This window comes from Megachile rotundata, chromosome 9, assembly GCF_050947335.1.
Source record: "Megachile rotundata isolate GNS110a chromosome 9, iyMegRotu1, whole genome shotgun sequence".
Classification (NCBI taxonomy): domain Eukaryota; kingdom Metazoa; phylum Arthropoda; class Insecta; order Hymenoptera; family Megachilidae; genus Megachile; species Megachile rotundata.
In genome coordinates this window covers 14,766,490-14,780,985 of record NC_134991.1, presented here as the reverse complement: position 1 = coordinate 14,780,985, position 14,496 = coordinate 14,766,490, and the positions used below count along the sequence as shown (strand labels likewise).

At 28.1% G+C, this 14,496-nt stretch overlaps 6 protein-coding genes across 10 annotated transcripts; 3 read left to right on the top strand and 3 right to left on the bottom strand.

Annotated features, from left to right (window-relative positions):
- The first annotated feature begins 14 nt into the window (after positions 1 to 14).
- On the top strand, positions 15 to 3,442 carry cert (ceramide transfer protein). Of its 3 annotated transcripts, none has more exons than XM_012286395.2 (9): positions 15 to 142; positions 453 to 761; positions 861 to 980; positions 1,058 to 1,295; positions 1,381 to 1,664; positions 1,746 to 1,913; positions 1,996 to 2,424; positions 2,493 to 2,625; positions 2,697 to 3,442. In XM_012286395.2, the coding sequence occupies exons 2-9, from the start codon at positions 489 to 491 to the stop codon at positions 2,822 to 2,824; spliced, it is 1,773 nt and encodes a 590-aa protein (XP_012141785.1). In that variant the 5' UTR covers positions 15 to 142; positions 453 to 488; the 3' UTR covers positions 2,825 to 3,442. The 3 variants fall into 3 exon arrangements, with proteins under 3 accessions (XP_012141785.1, XP_003703747.1, XP_012141786.1); XM_003703699.3 differs by lacking the exon at positions 15 to 142 and adding an exon at positions 153 to 280; XM_012286396.2 differs by lacking the exon at positions 15 to 142 and having other exon boundaries at positions 216 to 761; positions 2,697 to 2,826; positions 3,237 to 3,442.
- Positions 3,084 to 7,824, bottom strand: Arp2 (Actin-related protein 2). 3 transcript variants are annotated; one of them, XM_076535242.1, is made up of 8 exons: positions 7,487 to 7,824; positions 7,222 to 7,332; positions 6,951 to 6,968; positions 5,979 to 6,058; positions 5,778 to 5,913; positions 5,337 to 5,696; positions 4,972 to 5,250; positions 3,084 to 4,883 (listed from the first exon to the last, which is right to left on the bottom strand). In XM_076535242.1, the coding sequence occupies exons 1-8, from the start codon at positions 7,532 to 7,534 to the stop codon at positions 4,713 to 4,715; spliced, it is 1,203 nt and encodes a 400-aa protein (XP_076391357.1). In that variant the 5' UTR covers positions 7,535 to 7,824; the 3' UTR covers positions 3,084 to 4,712. The 3 variants fall into 3 exon arrangements, with proteins under 3 accessions (XP_076391357.1, XP_076391358.1, XP_003703748.1); XM_076535243.1 differs by lacking the exon at positions 6,951 to 6,968 and adding an exon at positions 6,519 to 6,536; XM_003703700.3 differs by lacking the exon at positions 6,951 to 6,968 and having other exon boundaries at positions 7,487 to 7,822.
- A 164-nt stretch (positions 7,825 to 7,988) lies between these two features.
- On the top strand, positions 7,989 to 9,688 carry purple (6-pyruvoyl tetrahydrobiopterin synthase purple). Its single transcript, XM_003703775.3, has 3 exons — positions 7,989 to 8,223; positions 8,309 to 8,388; positions 8,447 to 9,688. Exons 1-3 carry the CDS (start codon positions 8,159 to 8,161, stop codon positions 8,731 to 8,733), a joined length of 432 nt encoding a protein of 143 aa, XP_003703823.1. The 5' UTR covers positions 7,989 to 8,158; the 3' UTR covers positions 8,734 to 9,688.
- Positions 9,065 to 10,532, bottom strand: bwa (alkaline ceramidase). Its single transcript, XM_003703705.3, has 4 exons — positions 10,391 to 10,532; positions 10,157 to 10,313; positions 9,848 to 10,085; positions 9,065 to 9,772 (listed from the first exon to the last, which is right to left on the bottom strand). Exons 1-4 carry the CDS (start codon positions 10,481 to 10,483, stop codon positions 9,451 to 9,453), a joined length of 810 nt encoding a protein of 269 aa, XP_003703753.1. The 5' UTR covers positions 10,484 to 10,532; the 3' UTR covers positions 9,065 to 9,450.
- A 579-nt stretch (positions 10,533 to 11,111) lies between these two features.
- On the top strand, positions 11,112 to 12,272 carry wuho (tRNA (guanine-N(7)-)-methyltransferase non-catalytic subunit wuho). Its single transcript, XM_076535682.1, has 3 exons — positions 11,112 to 11,252; positions 11,355 to 11,712; positions 11,821 to 12,272. Exons 1-3 carry the CDS (start codon positions 11,112 to 11,114, stop codon positions 12,270 to 12,272), a joined length of 951 nt encoding a protein of 316 aa, XP_076391797.1.
- A 73-nt stretch (positions 12,273 to 12,345) lies between these two features.
- On the bottom strand, positions 12,346 to 14,311 carry Rpt4 (Regulatory particle triple-A ATPase 4). Its single transcript, XM_003703707.3, has 7 exons — positions 14,124 to 14,311; positions 13,880 to 13,959; positions 13,767 to 13,806; positions 13,543 to 13,679; positions 13,101 to 13,473; positions 12,767 to 13,030; positions 12,346 to 12,700 (listed from the first exon to the last, which is right to left on the bottom strand). The coding sequence occupies exons 1-7, from the start codon at positions 14,218 to 14,220 to the stop codon at positions 12,510 to 12,512; spliced, it is 1,182 nt and encodes a 393-aa protein (XP_003703755.1). The 5' UTR covers positions 14,221 to 14,311; the 3' UTR covers positions 12,346 to 12,509.
- Positions 14,312 to 14,496: the final 185 nt, after the last annotated feature.

Here is a 14,496-nt window from a genome sequence, read left to right as displayed (position 1 = left end):
AAATTGCATCGTAATTGCATTATTATCGGTTTTATCATTGTTCGTATGTGCAAAATATTGAAATGTTTAATATAAGTAAAAATTATTAACATGTATAAAAAGTTTTGAAGGCTTAATATAGAAGAATAACCAATCAACAATGGTGATGAAATACAAATCCATTCATAGAAATACTGCCTAAGTGAACTGTTGATTTTCTATTTGCCAGTGTTAGTCTTGTTATTTGGCAAAAAGACGAGTTGTTGATATCTGATTTATTTAATAAGACGTTTTGCATAAGGTTATGTATGATAATTAACGGTTAACATGTTCTGATACATATTCCATAAATAATCATTGTCCGATTACTTCGCAATCTTTAGTCTGCTAACAGATTAACATTAGTTATCGATACATAATCCCGCGTCAGGATAAGTTTAAAAATATTCTAACGAGTATGTTTTTATCTTAAGAGTAATTAACTCTGAAAGCAAAATTTACACGTAAGAATGGCCGATGAAATTGAAACTATTCGTCTTGTCAACGAGGATATCGAGTGTATGGAAGCAGAAATAGATGCTGATGATGTAGATGAAGAAGGTTCCGATGGAGTTATAGTTCCAGAACTTCAGGGTACACTATCCAAATGGACAAATTATATACATGGCTGGCAAACTAGATTTATTGTTCTCAAAGATGGTACTTTATCTTATTACAAATCCGAACAGGACAGTGGATTTGGATGTCGAGGCTCTATAAGTTTGTATAAAGCTAATATTAAGGTATGAATTAATGCAAAGTAGTTGGTTTTATGTATGCTTATTCCTTTACTAAAATTAGTGAGAATTCATGATGTTGCTTTTCATTCTTTATTTTATTAGGCACATGAATTTGATGAATGTAGATTCGATGTGTCTGTAAATGACTGTTTAGTATGGTACTTGAGAGCAAACAGCCCAGAAGAAAAACAACGTTGGGTCGATGTGTTAAAATCCTATAAGGTATTATAACAGCATTATTGTAAAAGTATCAAGCATTATTTTAGTTTTATTAACTTACATGTGTTTGTTCTGTATAGTCTGAATCTGGTTATGGAAGTGAAAACAGTTTAAAACGACATGGTAGTGCCATTTCACTCGTGTCAAATACACAATCTATCACAAGCGCCGGAAGTTTTACAAAACGTGGAATCAGAGGATTGAAAGAGAAATTAGCAGAGCTTGAAACTTTTAGAGATATCTTGATCAAACAAATTGATACTCTGCAAAAGTATTTTGATAATTGTGCAGAAAATGCTAAAAATATTTCCATGAAAGGTATATAAAATAACAGCTTTTGTCTATGTATGTTCATTTGTCTTGTATTCACTTGTTTTATGTTATAAATTAATTATCATTTCAGAGAATAAGGTTGAGACAATGTTTAATCCAGCTGTACAGTCAGTGGATTTTAAAGGTGAAGCAATAACATTTAAAGCAACGAGTGAAGGTGTATTAACAACATTACAACACTGTGTTGAGCTGATGGTTCAACGGGAAGATGCATGGCGTCGTAGATGGGAAAAAGAAGTTGAAAAGAAGCGAAAAGTACAAGAACTTAATAAAGCTTTAAAAGATCAACTAGCAATGCAACAAAGTGATTCTCCAAGACCTCGAGTTCTTATTCATGGAGGTCCAGATTACGAGGTTTGATTTTGTAAATTATTATTATATCATAATTTAAAATTAATTCAGAAGGATATTTAAACGAAAATCTTAATATTTAAGGAAGGTCCACATAGTGCTCTATGTGATGAAGAATTTTATGATGCTGTAGAAACTGGTTTAGATAAAATTGACGAAGAAAATCAATTGAGAGATCGTTTAAAACAAAAATCAGTTTCAATTTTAACTACACCTACTATGCCAGCAGCTAAGCACAGACTTTGGCCAGAAGTAATTAGTTTACTGTGTAAAATGAGTTGAATTTTTAAATTTTAACAATTTAACGCTTATTAACTATTGCACTTCTTCTTAGATCGAGAAAATAACAATGCAGCAGTTACATTATGCACGACTTGGAGTAGGAGCAGGTGGATGGCAATTATTTGCGGAAGATGGTGATATGCGAATGTATAGACGTGAAGAAGAAGCAGATGGTTTAGTAGTAGATCCATTAAAAGCTTGTCACGTTGTAAAGGGGGTTACTGGTCACGAGGTTTGCGAAATATTCTTTAGTCCAGAATATCGTACAGGGTGGGAAGCCACACTTGAAGATATGACGGTCGTTGAGAACATTTCAAAGGATACTTTAATATTTTTACAAACGCATAAACGAATTTGGCCAGCAAATCAAAGAGATGCATTATTTTGGTCACATATGCGTCGAGTTTCTGATGATCAAGATCCTGATGCGCATGATTTGTGGATAGTTTGTAATCACAGTACAGAACATCCCGATTCTCCGGTTAGTTTGATATATATCTATGAATCTTCTATTTTACTAAAAACTCATACATTTTAATGCATTCACAGCCAAACACAGGAAAATGTGTAAGGGTGTATCTGACTGTCTGTCTCGTATGCCAAACCTTTATTGATCCTCCAAAAGATGGTGATGAAATAAAAAGAGAAAATGTCACGTGCAAAATAACATATTGTTCTGTTGGTTAGTATTTTATTCTATATTATAATTTATCCTTTCTTTTTCTTGTATTTTTAACATTTTGTTAATCATAGTAAATCCTGGTGGATGGGCTCCAGCATCCGTCTTACGCGCTGTTTATAAAAGGGAGTATCCAAAGTTCCTTAAGCGGTTTACTAGTTTTTGTATCGATCAATGTAAGGACAAACCAATCTTGTTCTAAAGGTAAATAATAGAACTTCCATATTTTCCATCCAATTCCTCATTTATTACGTCAAATCAACTTCGTGCGTTTGATGTATCAATATATCAAACAAAAAATTGGATGCAAAAATTTTTTTGGTATAAATGAAAGTGTTTTATATACTATTTTTTTTATTTGTTTAATACGAGAGGAAGAGAGTGAGAGGGAGAGAGAGGGAGAGAGAGTGAGAGAGGGAGGGGGAGAGAAAGAGAAAACTTAATAAGAAAAATACAAAGTGTTATATTGAAAGTGATTTATTAAAGTGTATAAAAGTACTATTGTATACACTTCCAAAAAAAACTTTATAATATGGAACCACACGCGCTAAAGCACTGTTTGTAAATTGTATTTACTTCTTTGAATAACAGCTTGTTACTTTATTGTTATACAGAATGCTGTCATAAGTCACTTGTACAGATCTTAACAAATTGAATACATACACATTTATCTATTGTTACATTATATATTCAATTAAACATGAAACTGTATAATACAAATTATATTGTTATTTTTATTTATATATAAAGTGTGTACATGATACACGATATGAAGGTCGAATCAAGAAACATAATAAAGACTGTTGTAGATTTGCTGTAATACATAGTATTTATTACTGAAAACAAATTTCCTTTCCTTTATTATACTATAACAACTATATTCTTTAGTGCAATTATTTATAATAGTATTATAAACCTTCAATTAAAGGATTTCGACTTCATTGGTGTAACTAAAAAATACTTATTTTTCTGTACAATTGTTAAATATGTACAAGGTTTTAAAATTAGTGGAAAAGTTTTCATAGGAAATAACTTTATTTCTACAAATCACTTAAGTAAAATTAAAAAATTTCTTATATTTTATATGTACATCATATGTAATGTTACCTCATACCCTCTATTTTTATTTAGTTACATCAATCGTTGACCTTTCAATATAATATATAATTCCCTATACATATCTTAAAATATGTCGAAAATGTTAACATTCAAATAGTAATCCAGATATTTTTATTCATTTGAAACCTAAAAGAGGATATAGAGGTATATAAATGCTTTTCTGCTTTCTTACAAACTAGTTGTTACAAATTATAGTAATGGCCAAAATTGCAAGTATTCTCCAAGAATTATTGGAGTTACTAATTTGACTGAAAAACGATATAATACTTAAAAATTTTATAACTATAATTGCAGTTAATACTTCAAATAATTCTACATATGTTTTCAAGGATAAAATATTTGTTCATAGAAGATTAAAATTTAATGTAATTATGATATTTACAAATTTAACTATTTAATTTTAGCCATTATATTAACAAACTTCTGTTTTACGATTGTACGCACAACACATAAATTGAAATATTATTGTAAGCTGGAAAAAGTGAACATACAATTATTCGTAATTCGTAATGTATGTTTGTTAAGTTTTAATTTCATAAAAAAGAAGCATTTGTAACAAATGTATTTACAACGTGTATAGTCTAAGAGTGTATTATGTGTATCAGAATAACTATACCAATATGAAGTACGTAATATTTCCGGAAATAGTTACAAATTTAAATCAATGCATATTAATCAAATTTAATAGTATTATGAGTCCGGTACCGTTCGATGTTATTATACTTTAATAGAATGAATTTTGATAAAAAAATTTTAATATTTTTTAAATTTTAGGATACTACATTACATACTTTCTAATTATATTTGCTGCTTGTGTTTTCTTGAAATAATTTAATATAAATTATTTGTAGAAACTACAAATAATTATATTATTTATAGAAACCACAAATATAAACACTGCACCTAACTTTCAAATAATTTTAAATATAAAAAAATGCGAATTTCTTTTCTATCATTCAATGACTCTTTCCTTATGATTCATAAGAACCTAATTTTTTTAATACACTAAGACCCTTTTCCTCATATTCTTCTCTTGTTATCCATACAGAATCCCGATCTTTTGTTATTTCTGCTAACACAGCACCACCCATGAAAACCATATCTTTACGTCTGGGAGAATCTTCAATTTTTATCTTAAATTTCTGGAAAGATATTAAACAGTAAATAGCAGTAGTCTAAACTTATATAAAAATTGTAAAGTTCTATTAAAGTTTATATCTAAACAATTACATTTAATTTTGAGGTATCATTCTTTAATACTCTCTGCAAATAGAGTTGTTTAATTTCTCTTTCAAGCCTAGATGGAAGTCCTGGATACATTGTACTACCACCACTTAAAACAATGTGTTTATATAATTCACTTCTTATATCAATATCAGCTGCTTGAATAGTACTAAATACTAATTCAGCAATTCCTTGAGCTTCAACATTGATTAAATGGGGCTGAAATAAAGCCTCTGGTGCTGCAAATCTTTCACCACCTACTTTTATTACTCTTCCATCAGGAAGCTAAAATGATTTGAAGATTACTTTCTAGAAATTTAATTAAGCCATACATTATCCAACTTTATATCATATATTAATCATATACTTACTGTATACGATTCTACTAAAACTGTTGTTTCAAGAGCTAATTTTTCTTCAGTTTCAATATTATATCCAATATAACATAATTTTTCTTTTAACATTCTAACTGTTTCAAAATCAGCAGAATGGTTAAACGCATAACCGCGTAGCAATAAAAGTTTTATTAAATACATTGTAATATCTCGACCAGCTATATCTAGCCGTCGCGTAAGATGAGGTAAAGCATATTCTTCGAATACAGGACAAATATGAGTGACACCATCACCAGAATCTACCACAACACCGCTAATCAACCCTTGAGCATATAGTGTAAGTACTGCCTGAATTGCAATATATGTTCCAGCAAAACCATATTTTTCAAACATTACCTAAAATTATTTCACATGATTTAAAGTCACAAATAGGAAAATTTCCTATGTGAAAAATTTCGGTTTACGATGGCAAGTTACCTCGATCATTTTTTCTCGGTTCGTGATAGGATTCATTGGTGGTTCTGTTAACAAAATTTTACACTCTCTAGGATTAATATTCATCTTTTCCTTCCCAAATGTATAATCCCATACATGACACATGTCTTCCCAGTTTCTATGAAGTATTTATAATAATTTAATATATCAAAATGCATAAAAATTTTACATTCACATACACACCTAACAATTCCATTTTGCATTGGATAACTAATCTCCAACATAGAACGAAGTTTACTTGCTTCATCTCCAACCATTAAATCCTGTGGTAACAAAATATGATAAATTAAATGTAACTAAATATTTTACTATAGTATGAAGTACATGTACGTTAATATAAATTGTTAGTATTTCAATGACAACACACTCTATGTTTTTTAATATAACAACTCACATAGTTGTGACTAAATACATATATTTTTCAAAGTATACTATTTAAATTGAAGTTTTCACAATTTTAGTTATTAGCAAATACATTACCTTTCTTTAGTTCTAATTGTATAATTATTATAATTGTATGTTTATCAACCAATTAAACTCTTGCAACATTCACAAAAATGAAAAAAGCACAGTAATAAGAGAGATCCTATTTATTTACATATAAATATTGTATAAATTTATATTGAATATGGACTCTATTGTTCTATGAATATTTGTTTTTTGAAGCATTGATATAATATTAATAAATAAACATATTAGCATCAAAAAATGCAATAAACTTACAGGCATATTTAGCACATCCTATGAGAGCAAGAGTAAGGACATAAATGCATTAGACAGTTACCAAAAATATTATGTAAATATGAACCCATAAATGTAAATTTCAACTATCAACATTTTCAAATATTTTATATCTTAATCTTATTGGAAAATAATGGACAGAATGATGATTTATAATGTAATGGATCAGTTTATCATGAACAATTCAAATAAAATGAATTATAAATAATTTTCCAGATTATATTATTCATTAATTAAAATTGCCTAGATCTTACATCTTTAGCTCTAGTAATCTTAAAAATAATTTGCTCCTTACTTTTAACATATGTAATCCATTCTGATATTTGTTAGTAAAAAGGGTTAACAAATGACAAATGCATTTTCAATCAAATTTAAACATTGGGACACACATGGTAATATTATGAAGTGACTTACACGAATACAATATTCTTGCTGAAAATTAAGTAAATTTATTAATAAACGTTTTTAAATTACTAGCTATAAATATTTACATACGATTAAAATAGGAAAACATCTTTAATTTCAAAATGTATTCAAAAATTTTAATTTACAGAATATGAAAGATTAAATCTTGTATACGAGACAATATAATTTATCCACAAATTATATTAATAATTATTCTTTTGAAAATGAATGAACATGATGATGCATATTTTAATTCAAGTACAAAGATTAAGAGAAGTACCTTTACATCGATGTCGCCTATTTTATTAACAGCTCTAATAATAGGACGTCCAACTATAGATGGAAATATATGTGCTGGAAAATTTGCTCCTGCGTATCCACATTTCACAAACTAAAAACAAAATAATGGCATGGTATAACAAGCAGAGTTTATATAAAATATATTTTCCATTAATTGTGTCAAAAATATCATCTATAGTGATATTAATAGAAAAATTAAGAAGTACATAAAAAATTAAAAAATAGAAATAAATTCATAACCTTACCCCTGTTCCATTATCACAAACAATGATTTTTCTGCCTTTACTATCCATTTTTGTAAGATGTTACTATTTGAACCAATTCTTTATTTTCTTTACTAAACTGTGTTACACATTACACATTCCGCACAATGACTAATTGTTACGAGTTCCAGGGCGTTACCGGCATGACATTTTTAGAAGTAAAAGTAGTAACGTAGAAATAAATTCGTGTTCTCATTAAAACAATGAATGATCAATTTTATTTTAAAAAGAATTAAAGTTTACAAATTATATTAGTCCTTTTTTAACATAGGTTCACTTATGCCACCCACCGAGCGCATCGACAGCACAACCTTAACACCATAAGGTCCTGTCACAGAAAGATTCTTTAAGTCTGATATTCAATTGCTGAAATTTCATTGGTTCTACGATATCTCTACCTAATCATATTTGTTATCTGCTTTTGTCTCGTATGCACTTTATACATTCTTTTATTCAAATTTCGATTACCTACGTGTAAAGTAAATGAATAAATAAATTTAAAATTTTTTAGAAATATTGATTGAATAATTAGACTTTTTATAAAAAGTGCTATGCAATTAAAAAGTTTCCATGATTATCAGTATCCTTGAGCAGTCTTTAGCTTATTTGTAATCGTATATCTTATTGCAATCTCATATTTTCAATCAGTAAACTATGGCCCGCCCGATTGCTTATTTAACGAGGAAAGAAGTAATATCTAGCTGTCATCGGTTGCACAAGTATTGTAAATCCGTATATATAAATTGTATGACTCGTATAATTTATTTGAAATCCTTTTGTTGAATAAATAATTTTTATTTTTAGTAATAATCTAAGTGATGAAGAAAATAAAAACACATATGGAAAATGTAACAATTATTGGGGACATGGTCACAATTACACAGGTAATTATAGTTATTTTGTAAAAATGAAGAAATTCTCATTGCATATTTTTTATTTCAGTTGAAGTTACAGTATGTGGACCTGTAGATCCTGTAACAGGTATGGTGATGAACTTGTCACATTTAAAATTATATATGAAGAAAGTGTTAATGGATCAATTGGATCATAAGAACTTAGATAAAGATGTACCTTATTTTAAAAATGTTGTTTCAACAACTGAAAATGTAGCTATATATATTTATAATGAATTGAAAAAAGTTATGCCATGTCCAGAGCTTTTATATGAAGTAAAAATTTATGAAACTGACAAGAATATTGTTGTTTACAAAGGAGAAAAAGAAAGTTAATATGTAGAATCTCAGTGTAAAATAACAGATGATATTACTTTATTCTTAAAAATGTTATGTATTTCAAATTTTTATTATTTACATTATGTCTATAATTATTGTAAATAAAATATTGATTTTTTTATTTAAATATACATAGATACAAAGCATATATATAAAATACTAAATTTATTGGAATCTGTTGTATAAACTTTAGAAAAAGCGTAATAAAAATGTTCTTTGAAATAAAAGGATTTATCAGTTTAACATATAATAACATATAGTAACATATAATAACTAGTTTTACAAAGTTAAGTTTGTTACTTTGGATGACATAAGATTACAATCACAATATTTCCAATTAACATTGTATTCAATTTTTGTTTTCAGTACACAAATACATTATAACATTAATTCATATTTATTAAGAGAATAAATGTTCATATACTTATATTGATATTACATTTATAAGGTATTATTTTAATGCATCCATCACATCTACTTATAAAAAAGTAATATAACTAGAATATTATCACAAATTTAAAAAGTCGAGACTATCTTTTAAGTAGAGATTGTAAAGTATGTTTCTTTTTATAAAAACACTTATACAAAGTTAATCTGTAAGTCAGCAAAGTAAATAATGTACTTCATTACTTACTACAATTTAAGTAAGTATTTAAAATCATTAATCAATATTTAGTCAATTTAAAGCAGTCTTTATAATATTCAAGTTGTTATTTATATATTTGTATTTACATCAAGCTTAATGTAACTTTTAATGGTTACATATGGTATACCAAGTTCAAAATCATCCTTTGGCCAATATTTTAGTACAGGTGATTGTTGTGGTTTTTCTTCTTTTACAGAAAAATATGCAAAAAGTACAGTTGCTGTGTAACTTGCAATGAAAATAAATAAATGCCAAAGTGCATGTAAATAAGGGAAGTTCAAATTTAACCAAGTATCACAAAATAAACGATCATTTAGCCAGCAAACAACTGCTAGTAACCATACAGCACCACATCGTAAACCAAGTCTATACACTCTCATTGATTTTGTCCTTAAGAAAAAACATGCATAATAGCAAAATTAGATGCTGAAATATGCAGCATTATAAAGATAGTAGGAATTTTACCTTTTTAATTCAATGACCATAAATCCAAATGCAGGAATACCAAGAGTCATTAATGCAAATGCATTTATTGCAGGGTGTATAAGTGATAAACCAGTTGCAATTAAAGTTGGTAAAGTTGCACATATAGCAAACAGTTTCCTGTCATTGTGTAAAATATTTGGGAAATACCTTCTTGGAAAGAACATGCAAAAGCCAGCCATGTATACCCATAAAATTGCTAATTCATCTAACAATTGTCCTGTCATAAGACAATAAATAATATTGATGTTTACTTATAAATTATGAATATATAATCTTTTAACTACTTACCAATAAGAGATAAGGTAGCGTGAAAATATGCACTGCTAAGACCTACTATCATCAGTAAAAACCAAATTATATGAATTCCAGGGTTTACAAATCTTGCATAATCTCTGAAGAGATGCATAAGAACAGGAGGAAGTAATAAAAATACCACGTTACTTAGCTACAAATAAAATAACAAATTTAATTATTGCATTAACGTTAAAGACAATTAGTATTTTACTGCTGCAAAATACAAACCGTATTCATAAATTCTGCAATACTAGAAGAAATACTATAATTTCGTTCACACCAGTCAACTGGTGAACTACCAGCTTCAAATGGTTTCCACATATTGAAGATGTATAATTTTACTTAGTTTTTATAAATATAAAAATTTCTAAGTATACTCCCACGTACTATTTGAAATTGGTGACATATGTAACAAAGGAAACGTTTATAATGTCTTTGATCAACGTTATATATTTTCAGATAAAATCAGTTTTACAGATAAACATTAATAACTTCTTATGTATGCACAGAATATGACACATATTTATTATGCTCTATACAAATGATGTTTCACAAATACGTGATCTACGTGATAAACAATCATCTTGCTTACATTGTTATCAAAAATCGAAAACAAGGTTATACGTATAACAATGCATGATGTAAATTCAAGTGCAAATCTAGTTTCCCTAGGGAAAATGGTTTCTAAAGTGGCTAAACAAGTTCGTTTAGGACTCAAACTTCTAAATTTCTTAAGTTGGTAGTGCTTATGTATAAGACAAAGTTCATGCATGTGGTGAGTTGATCACGTTTTTATCCATTGACAGAATAACACATGCAATAGGAAGTTCAAAAACTTTTAACTTCCTAATTTTCTAATAACACATGATTGGAGTAATTGTATGATTTAGGAAAAAGTACAGTCACTGTTATTATAAATATATTTTGTTCTAAAATAATTACTTTAGTTATGAGTTTTTGTATATACGATTCAGATGTTATTTTGTGTAACAATGAGGAAATCATTGTATATAATATTGAAAACAATGCAGAAACTGTAATTCATTTACCTGAACTGCAAGCTGATAAAAAAGTGGATGTACATAACAATGTAAATATCGAAACCTTTCACACAATCACAAATGTTATGTTTTCAAATGATGGAAACCTTTTTTTTGTATGTACAAATCGTAAGCAACTCTGTGTATATGAGAGAAAAAGCCAAAAACTCGTGTTAAATAAAATACTTCCTAGAGCAGCTAGTAAAGTACAGTTTACTCCTTCTAATGATATAATAGTTGCTGATAAAGCAGGAGACGTTTATTTATTTTCTAATAAGGAGTTTGCCAATGGAATATTACTTCTAGGACATTTATCAATGTTGCTTGACGTATTAATCACAGAAGATGAAAGATATATTATTACAACTGATAGAGATGAAAAGATTAGAGTGTCAATGTTTCCAAATTCATACAACATTGTATCTTATTGCTTAGGACACAGAAAGTTTGTAACAAATATTGCGGAATTACCTCATGACAAAAGTGTTTTGGTATCTTGTGGAGGTGATGGTAAACTTATTCTATGGAATTATAAAATTGGAAAAGAATTATTATTGATTGATTTTTCTGATAAAATATCTAAAAGGGATATTGAAGAATTTAATCAACAATTTCAAGGCTGTCACTTGGAAGAAGTTATTGAAACTTTACCTGTTAAACATTTGAGACTTTCATTGATAAGTACAACCTCATCTTTAGCATTATTAAGTTTTTATAATAATCCATTATTATTGGTCTTCATTATCAATGGCACCATGATGTCAAATTTTGAAGTAAATTATCTACAGTCTATAGTTACAGACAATGAACCTCTAGAATGTTATATTTCTAAACAAAACTTATGGTTATTAAATGACTCTGGATTTAAGATATATGAATTTAAAGACAATACTTTTGTACTTAATAATGAAATCAATTATAAGATGAATCAGTTAAATAACTTTTGGAAAATGTTAAAAAAAGATACTATTCAACAAAATTTATTCTCGATTTTATATAAAAGGAAATATGACAATGTTCAAGAGTACTTGCAAAGAAAAAAAACACGACTTGGAAGTATTTCTGAGTAACATGTAATATCAGGTGAATTATTAATTGTTTTTATATTAATACCATATAAATATAAAATAAAATTAAATCTGATTTAATATAAATTTTATGTATTATCAACACATTTTTAAAGCATTTTGATATATGTTTTCATTATAAAATACAATTAGTGTTACAATAAAGTAAATTCGTTTTATTGACCCATATATTGATTATAGTGAATTAAATGAGTTTTAACGTTATTATAATTCTCCATATTAAACTGGTTTATAATCTAATTTCGATTCAAGTTTCTTATTATCTGAAACTTTTCTTACAGCTTTCATAAAATCTTCTTGTATTACATATTCTCTTTCTAATCTTATTGCAAATAATCCTGCTTCAGTACAAACGTTTCTCAAATCAGCACCATTAAACCCATCCGAAAGTTTGACTACTGCTTCATAATCTAAATAAAATAAAAAATCAATACATTACTATATGAAATATACAAAAAAATGATAAAGGAACATACCGATTTCTCCGTGCTTAGATATAGGCGCAGCATGAATTTTTAAAATTTCTAGACGCGCTTGCTCATTAGGTAAAGGAATCTCAATTTTTCTGTCTAATCTACCCGGTCGCAATAAAGCAGGATCTAATGTATCTGGCCTATTTGTAGCCATTATCATTTTAACTTGACCCAATGAATCAAAACCATCCATCTGATTCAACAATTCCATTAATGTTCTTTGAATTTCTCGATCGGCACTCGTACCCTCAGAAAATCGGCGCCCACCTACATAAAAATAAGGAATAAAGTACGAGAAAAATGTTATACTTTTTTTCATTAGTAATAATATCCATACCAATTGCATCAATCTCATCCATAAATATAATGCAAGGTTGATGATCTCGTGCATAATTAAACATTTCTCTGATTAATCTTGCTGATTCACCAATATATTTGTCAACAATTGCACTTGATACAACTTTCAAAAAGTTTGCATCTAACTGGCTAGCAACTGCCCTAGCTAGTAACGTTTTTCCAGTTCCTGGAGGACCATATAAAAGACATCCTTTTGGAGGAGTTATACCTACTCTTTGAAATAGTTCAGGGTTCAATAATGGTAATTCTATAACTTCCCTTAGTTCACGTATTTGTTCACTTAAACCACCAATTTCTCTGTATGTAACAACACCAGGATCTTCATGAGACATATTATAAACCAATGGATCAACCTAAATGATACAATACACACAATACATACAGTCACAACTGAATTTATGTACTAATAAAATAAATTCTACCTCACGAGGTAAATAACGCATTATAGTAAGAGTAGTCATGTCAAGAGCTACTCTTGTTCCAGACTTAAGTTTATTTTTATCAAGCTGTCTTCTGCAACCAACAACATAACGTGGGCCATTTGTTGCTTTTACTATAACTACAAATATAATATTTTATAAATATAAATATGTATTTTAATTCACATATATAAATATATATGTATTGTATTAAATGATAAACTTACACTTCTCTTCTGTAAGTTGTTTTAATACCTCTCCAACAATCTAATGAATAAATATTATACATTTGTAATTAATAAGTTTTATATTAAAGTATTAGAAATAGAATTTATGTTACCTGTCCAACGCTTTGTAAAGCTTTCAAGTCATTCTCTGATTTGTCGTATTGTTTTGTTAAATCTTTGAGATGTTCTCTCACTAGAAAAGTATAGCAATTAATAAGTTTGCTATTATTTATTATATCATTTATAGTAATAGTTATTGAGGACAACAATTTGATGTGCAAAACTGAGGTTAAGTGTTTCACATGATTCATTAAAAGTTATTAAGCGAAATGAATATTAACAATAAATGTTACTTACTTTCCTTTAAGCGTGATTCTACTTCTTTATGCTCCAAGAGCTTTTTTCTGTAATCTTGGAGAGCCTTTTCTCTTACCGAATCCACGGTAGTCGCCATTTTTACTTATTTTGCTGTCTAACTGTCTTCAACAATATTTTTGTAGACACCAGTATATACTAAACAACATAGATGAGAAGAGTGAAGCCAACATGAAAGGCGAATCCTAATGTTTATTGCCTAAATTTGAATAGTTACTGCTTTTGCGCATGATTTGTGCCGCAAATTATGAAAAATTAAAATTAAAAAAATGTTTAAATTCATAATCTTGAAGATTATAAGTTCTTCAAAAAGCAATTTTCAATTTGGAGATGTAACAAATACAACCAATCAAAA